Source organism: Phacochoerus africanus, chromosome 10 (genome assembly GCF_016906955.1).
Source record: "Phacochoerus africanus isolate WHEZ1 chromosome 10, ROS_Pafr_v1, whole genome shotgun sequence".
Classification (NCBI taxonomy): Eukaryota; Metazoa; Chordata; class Mammalia; order Artiodactyla; family Suidae; genus Phacochoerus; species Phacochoerus africanus.
This window is the reverse complement of record NC_062553.1, coordinates 65,260,232-65,273,389: the sequence shown is the minus strand read 5'-3', so window position 1 is coordinate 65,273,389 and position 13,158 is coordinate 65,260,232. Positions and strand designations below refer to the sequence as shown.

The 13,158-nt window shown below is 37.2% G+C and overlaps 1 protein-coding gene across 2 annotated transcripts; it reads left to right on the top strand.

The window, feature by feature from the left end:
• Positions 1-1,878: 1,878 nt before the first annotated feature.
• On the top strand, positions 1,879-11,027 carry GNRHR (gonadotropin releasing hormone receptor). Of its 2 annotated transcripts, none has more exons than XM_047798764.1 (3): positions 1,879-2,480; positions 9,108-9,327; positions 10,506-11,027. In XM_047798764.1, exons 1-3 carry the CDS (start codon positions 1,959-1,961, stop codon positions 10,748-10,750), a joined length of 987 nt encoding a protein of 328 aa, XP_047654720.1. In that variant the 5' UTR covers positions 1,879-1,958; the 3' UTR covers positions 10,751-11,027. The 2 variants fall into 2 exon arrangements, with proteins under 2 accessions (XP_047654720.1, XP_047654721.1); XM_047798765.1 differs by having other exon boundaries at positions 1,959-2,480; positions 9,236-9,327; positions 10,506-10,728.
• Positions 11,028-13,158: the final 2,131 nt, after the last annotated feature.

Genomic DNA, 13,158 nt, shown 5'->3' with positions numbered 1-13,158 from the left:
ATAGTGTAAAAAATGTCAAACTTGCAGGTAAGGCAGTTTCTGCATATTAGGATCTTAGTAAAAATTTTTTAATGAAGTGTTGTTGATTAACAATGTCATATAAAAGAATTTCTTAAATATCTGCTAATTGTTATAGAGGAAGAGGTTATGTGGAAGAGCCGGTGTTCAAAACTGATGAGTTTTGGTTTGTTTTACAAGGACATTAGCAAATGAACCTATGTGATACAAATGGTGTTTTGGCTTGCAGAAACCTAACCCCATATTTCCGCTGAGAGCAATGGTTCAGTAGTCACTAATCCAGTGTTTATAGCAACATAACTACTACAAACAATGAGAGTAGAGTGAACTGTATATTTATGTTATATTTTTGCTTAAAAGTGCATTGCTACATTTTTCTAAAAAACATACTCCTCTTGATTTCTGACTCATCTATTTATCTCACTTATTTTCCTAAAACGAACTGTTTGAAAACCAAAATTTTCCATTAGTCAGTATTGCGAGACCCTTCAGGAAGCCATTCAGGAAGGCAGCTGAATATTTAATCTACATCTGGAAATAGTAAGATAAGCCGGTATTGGGAGACACATGGTGACAAACAAAGGAAAGCTTGGGTGAACAACCGGTCTAAGCTGCTCAAGACCCAGGAGCCAGCACAGAAGGAACTGAGGAGGCCCATAAGGTAAAGCCAGTACTCTAATCTTCCATAGCACCAAGGAAGCTTCCTTAGGGCCTGGATGATACTGTGTGCAGGTTTTAATCACCCATCAAGGCCAAGAGAATGTAGCAGGTATTTAGTAACTATTTTTAAATAAATGAACCAACAAAATGAACATCTAAATCAAACTAACCACCTTTACTTTTTTTGTAAGATTTTTATTTTTTCTATTATAGTTGACTTACATAACCACCTTTACTTTTAGCATTATTTCTTCTTTGATTGCCACAGAAGCAAACTAGTTGACCAAGACAAATCAAGCTGGTGATTTAATAAATTCCAATCTAAGCCATACCAGTATTAGTAAACATCATCAAGCACTCACCATGAAAATTAAAGCAACAGAGAGAAAGTTTCTAAGTGGCCCTAATGTGAAATGATTAGATTGCATACAAAGGGATATAAACAAATATTCATATTATATACAAACATATATAGATGTGGTTCCAACACTTACACAGTAATCTCTTCAATACCTAGCTACTCTATGCAATAAGGTGCAACAATATTTAGACAATTATAAAACCAAAGCAATAACAGAAAAAATAGTTAATGATTTTACTCTAACATAAGGATGGATGGACTGACAGTTGAGACTGAGTGATAAATTTGAATGCAGCCCGATTTATATGAAATCAAATTGATTCTGCTAAGGTATTAATGTAGTGCTTCATGGAGGACGGTTTTAAATACACATATTTATCTAACATTTGAATGCTCAGCAGTGTGTGATTAAAAAAATGTTTTCAAGAAATATATTAATTTCTTAAAACAACAAATTTTAACTGGATCAAGTTCTTTTTCAGTATTCTTCATTTTTCATCTGCTGAACAGAACACTAACATGTAGTAGTTTTTAGAAAATCTCTTCATTAAAGTTATTTGAATAATATCATGAGTGGATTTTAAATACAAAATTAAGCTTCAAATGTCCTTCTTCACCTAGGAAAAATGTTGTGAAAACCAGGCCATCTGCTGAGGTACTACAGTTACGTTTGGCCCTCAGAATGTGTTTGGTCTGCTCTGTTTTAGCACTCTGTTGGATTATAAGTACACAAAACAAGTTCACCTTGATCTTTCACATTAAATATAAAGCATCTCAGGGACAAAATTTGACATAAATATAAACCTGTGATGTTTCCGTCTAAAGAAGACTGAAATAAAACAGAATTCTGGGTTCAATTACAATAAAACAGCAGAAGTACTAGAAACAGGAGTCTTGAAGCTCCATCAGTTGGGGAAGGATGGCAAACAGTGCCTCTCCTGAGCAGAATCAAAATCACTGCTCAGCCATCAACAGCAGTATCCTGCTGACACAGGGCAACCTTCCCACCCTGACCTTATCTGGAAAGATCCGCGTGACAGTCACTTTCTTCCTTTTCCTACTCTCCACAGCTTTCAATGCTTCTTTCTTGTTGAAACTTCAGAAATGGACTCAAAGGAAAGAGAAAGGGAAAAAACTCTCAAGAATGAAGGTGCTTTTAAAACACTTGACTCTAGCCAACCTGTTGGAGACTCTGATTGTCATGCCGCTGGATGGCATGTGGAACATCACCGTGCAATGGTATGCCGGAGAGTTCCTCTGCAAAGTCCTCAGCTACCTGAAGCTTTTCTCCATGTATGCCCCCGCCTTCATTATGGTGGTGATTAGCCTGGACCGCTCGCTGGCCATCACAAGGCCCCTCGCTGTGAAAAGCAACAGCATGCTCGGACGGTTCATGATTGGCTTGGCCTGGCTCCTCAGTAGCATCTTTGCTGGACCACAGGTAAACCATTATCAGAAACTTTTTAGGATACAGAGATTACAGAGTTCCTATCTAAACTTGAACGAAGGTCTTGTCCAAGGTAGTATTGTATCATCTCCAAGAACTTGGGCTTGGGTAGTCAGAATGTAGAGTTTAAAACTGGCTCTACTCTTGGGGAAATTTCTTAAGCGCTCTGGGTTTCATGCCTTCATTTATCAATTTGGAGGCTATGCCTAATTTATGCAGTTTTTGTGATGATTAAATGAATAGTATGTTAAAGTGTTTATCATAATCTTTGCAAAATGTAGCTGTTCTTAAATTTGACCAAATCTCCAATCTATTCCTGCAAAATGTAGCTGTTCTTAAATTTGACCAAATCTCCAATCTATTCCTCCATCTACTCTTCACTCTGGTTGACATGGTAAATTGAGAGAATCTTTAGGGACAAAGAAATTTCTGTAAGTAGAAAGTATGTATAAGTTGTTTTATTTGGGACTTCTTGAGTTTTCTGTCATTGCAGCTTAGAGAGAACTATTCTTGGTTAGTATCTTGTTCTGCAGATGGCAGCTGCATGAGACTAAATAAAGAGGAAATGTGGGAAACCATAGACTTCTGGAACTTTGAGTAGTTTCCTGAGATTGACTTGAGCTTTTCTGGAGATAGATTAGACTATAACAGACTGTTAGCAAAAGTCTAAGACTGTTGGCATAGGTTCTCTCCTACAGAGGCGAATATATGTCCAGACTATCTTCATCAGAAGCAATCTGGTTGATGGACCTGCAGAATCTGCCTTCTCAACAGTCATATCTCTGAATAAAAGAACACACTCTTAAAAATAGAAAAAATCTTTTAATAACTGATGAACAAGCTGTCTCTGTGCCTGTAAATGTACTGTGTTGTGAACTAAGGGTACAAGGATATGTCCAGAACTAAAGTCAGAATTTACCAGGATCCTCCAAAAACTTGCCATTACAGGTAGAAATTTATCTAGACAGTCTAAACTGGCCAGGTGGCTTAAAAACAAACAAACAAACAAAAATAGACATACGGTACTCATTAAATACTACAAGACACTGAAAAGCTAGATAATTAATTTCTCCCACCAATTCCTCACTAAACATTTTTTTGGATATCCAGTGTGTTTTATGGAGAAGAAATGGGAAAACCCAAAATGCTGATGAGAACTCTTAAGATTTACTCTCCTAACAACTTTTCTATACATTATAGAGCAATGTTAACTATAGTCATCTTGTTGTACATTCTTTTAACAAAAAGTTTTAAGCCGTGAGCTGTGGTGTAGGTCAGCTCCAATCTGGTGTTGCTGTGGCTATGGTATAGGCCTGCAGCTGTAGCTCCAATCAGACCCTGAGCCTGGGAACCATATGCCATGGCTACTGCCCTAAAATGCCAAAACAAAACAAAACAAACAAACAAACAAACAAAACAAAAAAAAACAGAGAGAGAGTCTTAATGTTTTAGGAAATTTCACATAGACTCAAATAGAGCAGAGAGAGGCAAAGAAGCCTTTTAAGATCATCTGGTGATGAGATGATTAGTTTGCGGTCTAGGATGGTGTCAGAGGAAGTTGATAGTATTTATGAGGGACATATCAAACAAAAAACAAAGTTTGGCAACAAATTGGACCTAGGAGGTTAATAATAGAACAAAATAAAATAAAGCTCCAATATTATTAGCTAAGGATTTTCTAAACCATTGGAATAGACAGGTATGTTGAGAAGAGATTTTTGTTTGCCCATCTATTTGTTTGAAGGGGGAGGGAAGGCAGGCTATTAAAAGAGCTAAAAGGAGTTCCCTGGCAACCTGGCATTAAGGGTCCAACATTATCACTGCTGTGGCAAGGGTTTGATCCCTGGCTCAGGAACTTCTGAACACCACCAGTGCAGCCACAAAAACAAAAGAGCTAAACAATATTTATTTTGGGACATGATACTGGCAACATAAGGCCTTTGTATAAGTACAGTTCTTTGGAAAGCAGTTGGTAGTTTGTGATATTGATGTAGGTAGAAGTCTAAACAAAGATAATTAAGTCAATCTGTATGTAATAAGACTAAAACATAAATCCATAACTCCACTGTCTTTAAAGAACTCTCCCAGAAGCTATAAATAAAATATTAACTTATTTATATAGTTTTTTTATCTAAGTATATCACAACACTAATAGAAAAGAAAAAACATCAAATACTTATCTATTTTGATGTAATAAAAAGAAAATATGAAACTGATTTTGAATTGTTCAGGAATTTCATGTAATAGCCTGAGCTCAATACATTACTCTACTGAGAAATCTGTGTGAATATGGGCCACAGAAAATGGTAGTACTCTTTCATTTGGTAAAACAAATGACTCATCCTTACTTTCAGCAACATTTTAAATTTATAATGCACTTTGCCGAAGTTTCCTGCAACACCCCACATCCACAATCTTATTTGATATTTATACTGACTCTGCAAGGTACATCAAGCCATGTTATTATCCCCATTTCACAACTTAGAGAACATACAAAGGGAATCTTAAAAGCAATGGTATTCAAAACTTTTTCACCATAAGCAGAAGAAAGATATCCATACTATGTAAATACTTAGTCTCTCTCTCTCTCTCAAACACCTATAACTGAGAAAAGTTTTCATAAAATAAATATTCTACTCAGTTCCATTTCATTTTTAATGTTGATTGAAAACCAACCGATGGGCACAACCCCCAGTTTGAAAAGCACTGGTTTAAAGGGATTCACTGCTTGATGCCACTTGGCCTGCTGGACCCCTGTCTTTTTATTAAGCCCAGTTTATCTTTTTATTATAGCTCTCTGCTCTCTCCTTGAATAAAAGAGATCTCAGCCCTGTGACTAATGTTTTGTATACTTGATGGGAAGACAAGAAGCAGAGAGGGCTTTTTCTTTCCAGGCTGCGTGACACATGGTGAGTGTGCCTCATGCTTCACCGCTCTCTATGGCACTCTCTACGGAAAAGCCCGTTGACAGAGGCGCAGCCTGTCGTGGCTAATTTACATTGCAAGGAAGACTTTAATCTTCATCTTTTGGTGCATATGTTGATATCTGTCACTTGAGTAATTCATACCTAGGTTGAAAAAGAAAAAACCTAACATGACATATTAAAGTGGAAATGTGACCCAGTATTGGAGTATAAAGTCAGACTTGGGTCATCTGATTCCAAGGCTGATTGGGGAGGTGGGGGAGAAAATTAATATTTTTAAGAGATGTAAGGAAAGCTCTCAGGTTCTATGTGAAGGAACCCTTCTGAAGTCTGAAACACATCATTTGTTGGGCTGAATTCAAAACAACTTTAAATAAGGTCATGTTTAAAAAAAAAGGAGAACCAAAAGTGTCACTTTGTAATGTGGAAAAAGTTGGTCTGGATCGTAAAGTAGAATAAACTGTATGCATGTTTGAGTTTCTTGACTTTAAGATTGATAGTATATTCACTGGGCGCCCTCTAGTGAATTTATTTAAAAATTCTTTTTTTGAAGTTCCCTTGTGGTTCAGTGGGTTAAGGATCCAGCGTTTTCATGGCTGTGGCTCTGGTTACAACTGTAGCACTGGTTTGATCCCTGGTCCTGGAACTTCCACCTTCCACATGCTGCAGGCATGGCCAAAAATATCCCCCCAAAAAACAGAAATTATTTTTTGCCCTTGAAGCTGTAAAAATAACTGAAAAAGAAGGTCAACATTTTAATTTAAAAAAAAGACATGGGATTATAGTTTATATTTATATCCTATTTGCATTTATTTTATTATGTTTATATTGTATACCTCATTAAATTTTTCTACTCTACAAAGAAAGACGGTATTTTTTTAAAGGCATAGTCTACTCCTACTCCATCATCTCAAAAAGGAAAGAAATTCCGGGCCTATTAGATTAATTAAATGTCATTTAAATTTACTCATTCAATCAAAAACTAAAGGAAATTAATAGTCTCTCATTTGTTTAAAAAAATTCTCTAACACTTCTATTTGAATTAACTTGCTATTGGTTTTAAAGTGCTTGGGCAATCTTACCTTTTCATGTAAATAAAGTTTCATGATAAAATTAAGTTTTTCAGCAGAAAATCTTAGAAATGACAAGGTAAGAAATATGCTTGACGAACACAGAAAGAATGAATAAATGTCTGCCAGAACTTGTTTTTGAAAACTACTTGCATCTTTTCCTTGATAGTTGACTCAGCTTATTCTTTTTTTTCTGTCTTTTCTAGGGGCGAACCTGAGGCATATGGAGTTTCCCAGGCGAGGGGTCTAATCGGAGCTATAGCCACCCGCCTGTGCCAAAGTCGCAGCAATGCCAGATTGGAGCGGCATCTTCAACCTACACCACAGCTCACGGCAACACTGGATCCTTAACCCACTGAGCAAGGCCAGGGATCGAACCCACAACCTCATGGTTCCTAGTCGGATTTGTTAACCACTGAGCCACGATGGGAACTCCTCAGTTTATTCCCTTTTTAACATAATTTCACACTTAGAGAAAGGTTGCAGCAATCATGCAAAGATTTCCAGGATACCTTTCCCTCAGTTTTCCCAAATATTAGCATTTTATTACATTTGCTTATTTGCTCTATTATCTGTCGTTATATACATTTTTTTTCCCTGGATTGTTTAAAAGTAAGTTTGGCTATTGCATTTGGGGTGTATACGCAATGAGATCCTGCTGTATAGCACAGGGAACTATATCTAATCACTTGTGATGGAAGATGGCTAATGTGAGAAAAAGAATGTGTATGTTTTTATGTGTGTGTGTGTGTGTGTGTATCTGACTGGGTCTCTTGGTTGTATAGCAGAAATCGAGAGAACATTGTAAATCAACTATAATAGAAAAAATAAAAATCTTAAAAATAAAAATTAAAGTAAGTTTGGACATGATGTCCCTTTCAGTACTTTAAAGCTTTTGTTCTAGCACATAACCACAGTACAAGTATCAAAATCAGGAAGTGAGTACTAATATAGTATTATTTAGTCTATACCTTATTCGTGTCTCACTAGTTGTCTGAATAATGCCTCATTTAAAAATCCAAGTCTATGTGGGGGGATTCAGTTACTATGAACTAGAATCATTCCTTGGCCTTTCTTTGTGTTTCATGACATTGACATTTTTGAAGCATGCAGGTCAGTTATCTTGCAGAGTGTCTCTCAGTTTGTTTGTCTGTGTTCATTATTCATGTAAGGTGCCCAATAACCCTATCAATTAGATACAATTATTGTCTTTTATTTATTAAGAAATTAAGGTTAATGGGAGTTCCTGTCGTGGCTCAGTGGTTAACAAATCAGACTCGCATCCAGCTACTGTTCTAGGAATTGATTTTTTAGATTATTTTCCATGTTTTCCAGTTACAAATAATGCATCAATGAATAATCTTGTGCATATTTAGTTTCATATAATTGAGGTAGGAATGTATCTTCAAGGTGAATTCCTAAATGTCAGATGACTGGGTCAAAGGTAAATGCATATATAGTTATGCTAATTATTGCCAAATTCCCCTCCTTAATGGTTGTACCAATCTGCATTGTTACCAAAGTAGAGAGTCTCGAAAGTTCCTGCTGTGGTGCAGCAGAAACAAATTCAACTAGTATCCATGAGGACTCAGGTTCAATCCCTAGCCTTGCTCAGTGGGTTAAGGATCCAGGGTTGCTGTGAGTTGAGGTGTAGGTCTCAGAGGAGGCTCAGATCTGGATCTGGCATTGCTGTGGCTGTGATATAGGCCAGCAGTTGTAGCTCCAATTCGATCCCTAGCCTGGGAACTTCCATATGCCTCAGGTGTGGCCCTAAAAAGCAAAAAACAAACAAAAAAACAAAAACAAAACAACCAACCAAAAAAAGTATGAGAGTCTCTCTTTCCCCATGGCCTTGACACGAATTCTACTATTTTTTTTTTTGATTTGTCAATCTTGAGAGTGAAAAATGGCATATCAACGTAGCCTTAATTGGTTGGCACTGCTCTTACCATAAGTGAGGTTGAATATCTTTTCGTATCTTAAGAGCCACTGTTATTTTTTTGTAGTTTTTATTTTTTTGGCACACCAGGGGCATGTGGAAGTTCCCAGGCCAAGGCTCAAACCCAAGCCACAGCAGTGACCCAAACTGCTGTAGTGACAATGCCAGCCCCCTGATTCAATGGGAACTGCTACAAGGGAACTGCTGTTACATTTTTTTGTGAACTGTCTGTTCATGTCTTTTGACCATTTTAATGGGGTTTATGTCTCAAAAACAAAATTTAAATATGTACTTTTGAGGACATACTCTAAATGCTAGACACAGTTTTATGCACTGCAGATATGACAGTGAAATCACTTGCAAAAAGTTTACTCAGAATAACTGCATTTCAAATTGAAATACAGACAAGGTTTAAGTCTTTGATGATTGTTATGCAAGGTTGAAGCAATTTCCAAAGAAATCCAAAATCCTACAGATCCATTCACATTACCCAAACCTGCATAAGTAAAGATCCACTTACGACTTTTTATAGAAACACCAAAAGGATAATATCAAGAAGCTTAGCAGCTGCTTTGGGCAACAACATGTAGGAAAGCTAGCAGAATACAGAAAAGAAAACTTTCAAGAACACTTGCAATACTGTTTGACAATAAGCAACATCACGCTTTAATTTTATTTTCTCCTACAGTTATACATCTTCAGGATGATCCATTTAGCAGACAGCTCTGGACAGACAGAAGGTTTCTCTCAATGTGTAACACATGGCAGTTTTCCACAATGGTGGCATCAAGCCTTTTATAACTTTTTCACCTTTAGCTGCCTCTTCATTATCCCTCTCCTCATCATGTTGATCTGCAACGCAAAAATCATGTTCACTCTGACAAGAGTCCTTCAGCAGGATCCCCACAGTATGTATTCCTCAGATTTGGTGTTAATTGCAGGTAGACAGTGTTTAACAGCAATCCAGCAAGCGTTTAAGCAGAATGGCACTTATTATCAGCCAAAAACTATCCTAAGCCGTTTGCATAGATTAACTCATTTAAATATTCACAGTCATCCCATAAGGGGATACTTTTATTATCCCCAATTTACAGATGCAGTCATTTAATGTCCCCTAACATTCTTTTTTTTTTTTTTTGTCTTTTTGCCATTTTCTTGGGCCGCTCTCATGGCATATGGAGGTTCCCAGGCTAGGGGTCGAATCGGAGCTGCAGCCACCGGCCTACGCCAGAGCCACAGCAACGCGGGATCCGAGCCGCATCTGCAACCTACACCACAGCTCACGGCAACGCCGGATCGTTAACCCACTGAGCAAGGCCAGGGATCGAACCCGCAACTTCATGGTTCCTAGTCGGGTTCGTTAACCACTGCGCCACGACGGGAACTCCTAATGTCTCCTAACATTCTAACTTTACACCATGGAACTGAAGATGAAAGGACAGTTACTGCATTTTCCCAGTATAAGCTCTGGCAAATTGTTCCTGTTGGGCAATCACAGCACTACAGCAAACACCTGATGTCTAGAATGTAGCAAAGTACAATTCGTTAAATGGTAGCCAGTTGACTTGTTAAGGAGGTAAGCTGTCCTATTTCACATTCAGATCCCTTGTATCCACACAATATATTCACAAATTTTCCACATTTAACTTCACAGATGTGATTGTGCCTTTTTGCTTTGGGAATCTGGTGCATTCTTAAAAGCTGAAATCTATGAATTTATAAAGTAAACATGATTGTGACGACATGACAACCAAAAAGCAGGGAATTCAATTCAGCTCAAACTCAGTCTGCTCTCTTAAATTTATATTTTAAGAATTTGAATAATTCCGTAGTTCAACCCATATTAGTTTGGTAGAAAAATTAATTTTAAGAGTGTTATCATCTTTAATATTTTCTATTTATTTTGCAACATAGTGGAAAACTTGAAATATAAACATGTTTTTCAAACAAATTATCATCATTAAAAATATTAGACATTTTCTTCCATTATATTCATTACGTTTAGTGATTCTCTCTTGCTTTTTGTCTGCTTTGGTTTTGTAATAAAACTGGTCATTAAACACCTTCTCTTTTCTCTACCTGAAAGACCTGCAACTGAATCAATCCAAGAACAACATACCACGAGCTCGGTTGAGGACTCTGAAGATGACAGTTGCATTTGCTGCTTCATTTATTGTCTGCTGGACTCCCTACTATGTCCTAGGAATTTGGTACTGGTTTGATCCCGAAATGGTAAACAGGGTGTCAGATCCAGTCAATCACTTCTTCTTTCTCTTTGCTTTTTTAAATCCATGCTTTGATCCACTTATATATGGATATTTCTCTCTGTAATTTTGTTAGACTATATACAGAATTATATAAAGAAGGGCAAAATGATGAATTTCCCCTTTGGGGAATGACAAGCACAAAGCATATTGTAGCACATTTACATATAAACAAAGCAGAATTTTAGGGTATAATATTATTATTTTTCTCTGAGAAATCATATTGTCAGAGACCCAATTAGAAGGAAAAAAAATTTGTAGGAAAAATAATGAAATATTTCCACTTAATCATGAGCTTCTGAATGAATCTCTGTGCTTTCTGAGCTCCTATAGCACATTATATGAGTTTTTAAAATCCTTTTCTTCTTGTATAATAATGTATGAATACTTAAAATAGCCATTTCCTAAGGCAAATAAATGCCAAAAAATAAGGCTAGGAAGACAGTCCTAACTCCATCATGCCTTGGAGAGTTTTTCTCTGAAGGGACTTAGCAGTAATTATAATGTCATGCTAAAATAATACATGGAGCACAGAGAGAGCATCTCGCTGCCCATATGATCAGTTTTCACTCCTATGGTTAAAATAATAATAATAATAATAATAATGCAATGAATCTAATTTTTTCTTTGGCTTCAAAAGGCTTCTGATGTTTGGAGTAGTCAGCTTCCAACTCACTGTCCACTTCTCCAACCTGACGAGACTTGTAAACAGTTCTCCTTCACCCCATTCATCACAGGGTAAGGTTGTGAAGGGTCTTCATATAGAAGGGAGTCTTAGAGACATTTGGATTTAGACAAGGAGTTAGACCAGTCCTCTCGGATATACAGTCTATGGAGTTGGTGGTACTTAAGTGTTGTAATAATAACATTGTTTGAAATTACAATCAAGAAAGGACCTATATTGGAGTTTCCGTCGTGGCTCAGTGGTTAGCAACTAAGAGCCATGAGGTTGCGGTTCAATCCCTGGCCTTGCTCAGTGGGTTAAGGATCCAGCATTGCCGTGAGCTGTGGTGTAGGTCACAGACGCAGCTCAGACCCTGTGTTGCTGTGGCTCTGGTGTAGGTCAGGCGGCTACAGCTCCGATCCGACCCCTAGCCTGGGAACCTCCATATGCTGCAGGAGCAGCCCAAGAAATGGCAAAAAAAAGAAAGGACCTATATTGATTGTCGAATGCATAACATACCCTCTCTTTTAATATGAGGTTTTTTTTCCCTACCTTCTGATCTTTCTAAACCCATAATCCACAAATCACTAAAGGAAAATAAGAAATCAAGCAAAAAGTTACTTGATATGTAAATGAGTCCTGAAAAACCAGTTTCAATACATACAGGTCAAAGAAGACAGAATAGTGTTAGAAAAGGAGAAAGAAAAACTTTCTGTAAATGTGTAACACCTGCTGATACGCATATTAAATGATACGGCTTCCAAAATATGTGAGCATGATACCTCTTTCAGTTCAGGCCTCTGTTTCAACTCATTCCATGAGAAAGGGGGTGGGATGAAAGGGTTCTCTAAAATCCATTAAATATATGAGAAAATTATATAAGGGACCTAAAAAGAAATTCAACCACAGCTTAAGTTCTTTTTAAAAAAAAAAAAAGGTAAAATATTATTAAATTCATGTGAGATATGTAGTGTCACACAAAAGATAAAATGTAATTTCCACATATTCCAGAGTATGTGGACTTGTGGAAAGTAAATTGCTAATTAGACTAATTAGGTCTTTATTTTTCTCTCCTCATACTTTCAGTTTTTTAGTATTGCAGTATTCCGATTTTTTTTCCACATCCTAGATTATTTTCCAATTCTCTCTCCATTGTTCCTATTTCTGTCACCATTGAACTCTTTCCTTCTACTCCTTCATTCCCATCTTCTTTTCACTAAGCTCAACCTTTAATTAACCAATCTATGCCTCAACCCTACAGTTGAGTTGGGCAAGAATCAAAATTTGTAATGTGCTAAAATCCTCAAAGTTAACTTTAAAGAAATGTGTACCGATATCAAGATTTTATAGTTGTGGAGTTAGCAGTTTTATAGTTGTGGAGTTAGCAGTTTTATAGTTGTGGCTTAGCAGTAACGAATCCAACTAGCATCCATGAGGACGTGGGTTCAATCCCTGGCCTCACTCAGTGGGTCAGGGACCTGGTGTTGTCACGAGCTGTGGTGTAGGTCGCAGATGTGGCTCGGATCTGGCATTGCTGTGGCTGTGGTGTAGGCCAGCAGCTACAGCTCCAATTTGACCCCTAGCTGGGAACTTCCATATGCCCCAGGTGTGGCCCTAAAAAAACAAACAAACAAACAAAAAAAGATTTTATAGTTCTGCTAGATGACACAGGAATATAGATAAATCATGATGAAATCATTCTTCTGAACATCCCTTTACCATAGACCGGCAGCTGTAGCTCTGATTTGACCCCCTAGCCTGGGAACCTCCATATGCCACATATGTGGCCCTAAAAAGACAAAAAAATTTTT

Excerpts from the sequence above, each read along its gene's own strand:
- GNRHR (XM_047798764.1), top strand. The coding sequence starts at position 1,959 with ATGGCAAACAGTGCCTCTCCTGAGCAGAATCAAAATCACTGCTCAGCC. Across the intron at positions 2,481-9,107 it reads GCATCTTTGCTGGACCACAG|TTATACATCTTCAGGATGAT; the intron begins GTAAACCATTAT and ends TTTCTCCTACAG. Across the intron at positions 9,328-10,505 it reads CCTTCAGCAGGATCCCCACA|ACCTGCAACTGAATCAATCC; the intron begins GTATGTATTCCT and ends TCTACCTGAAAG.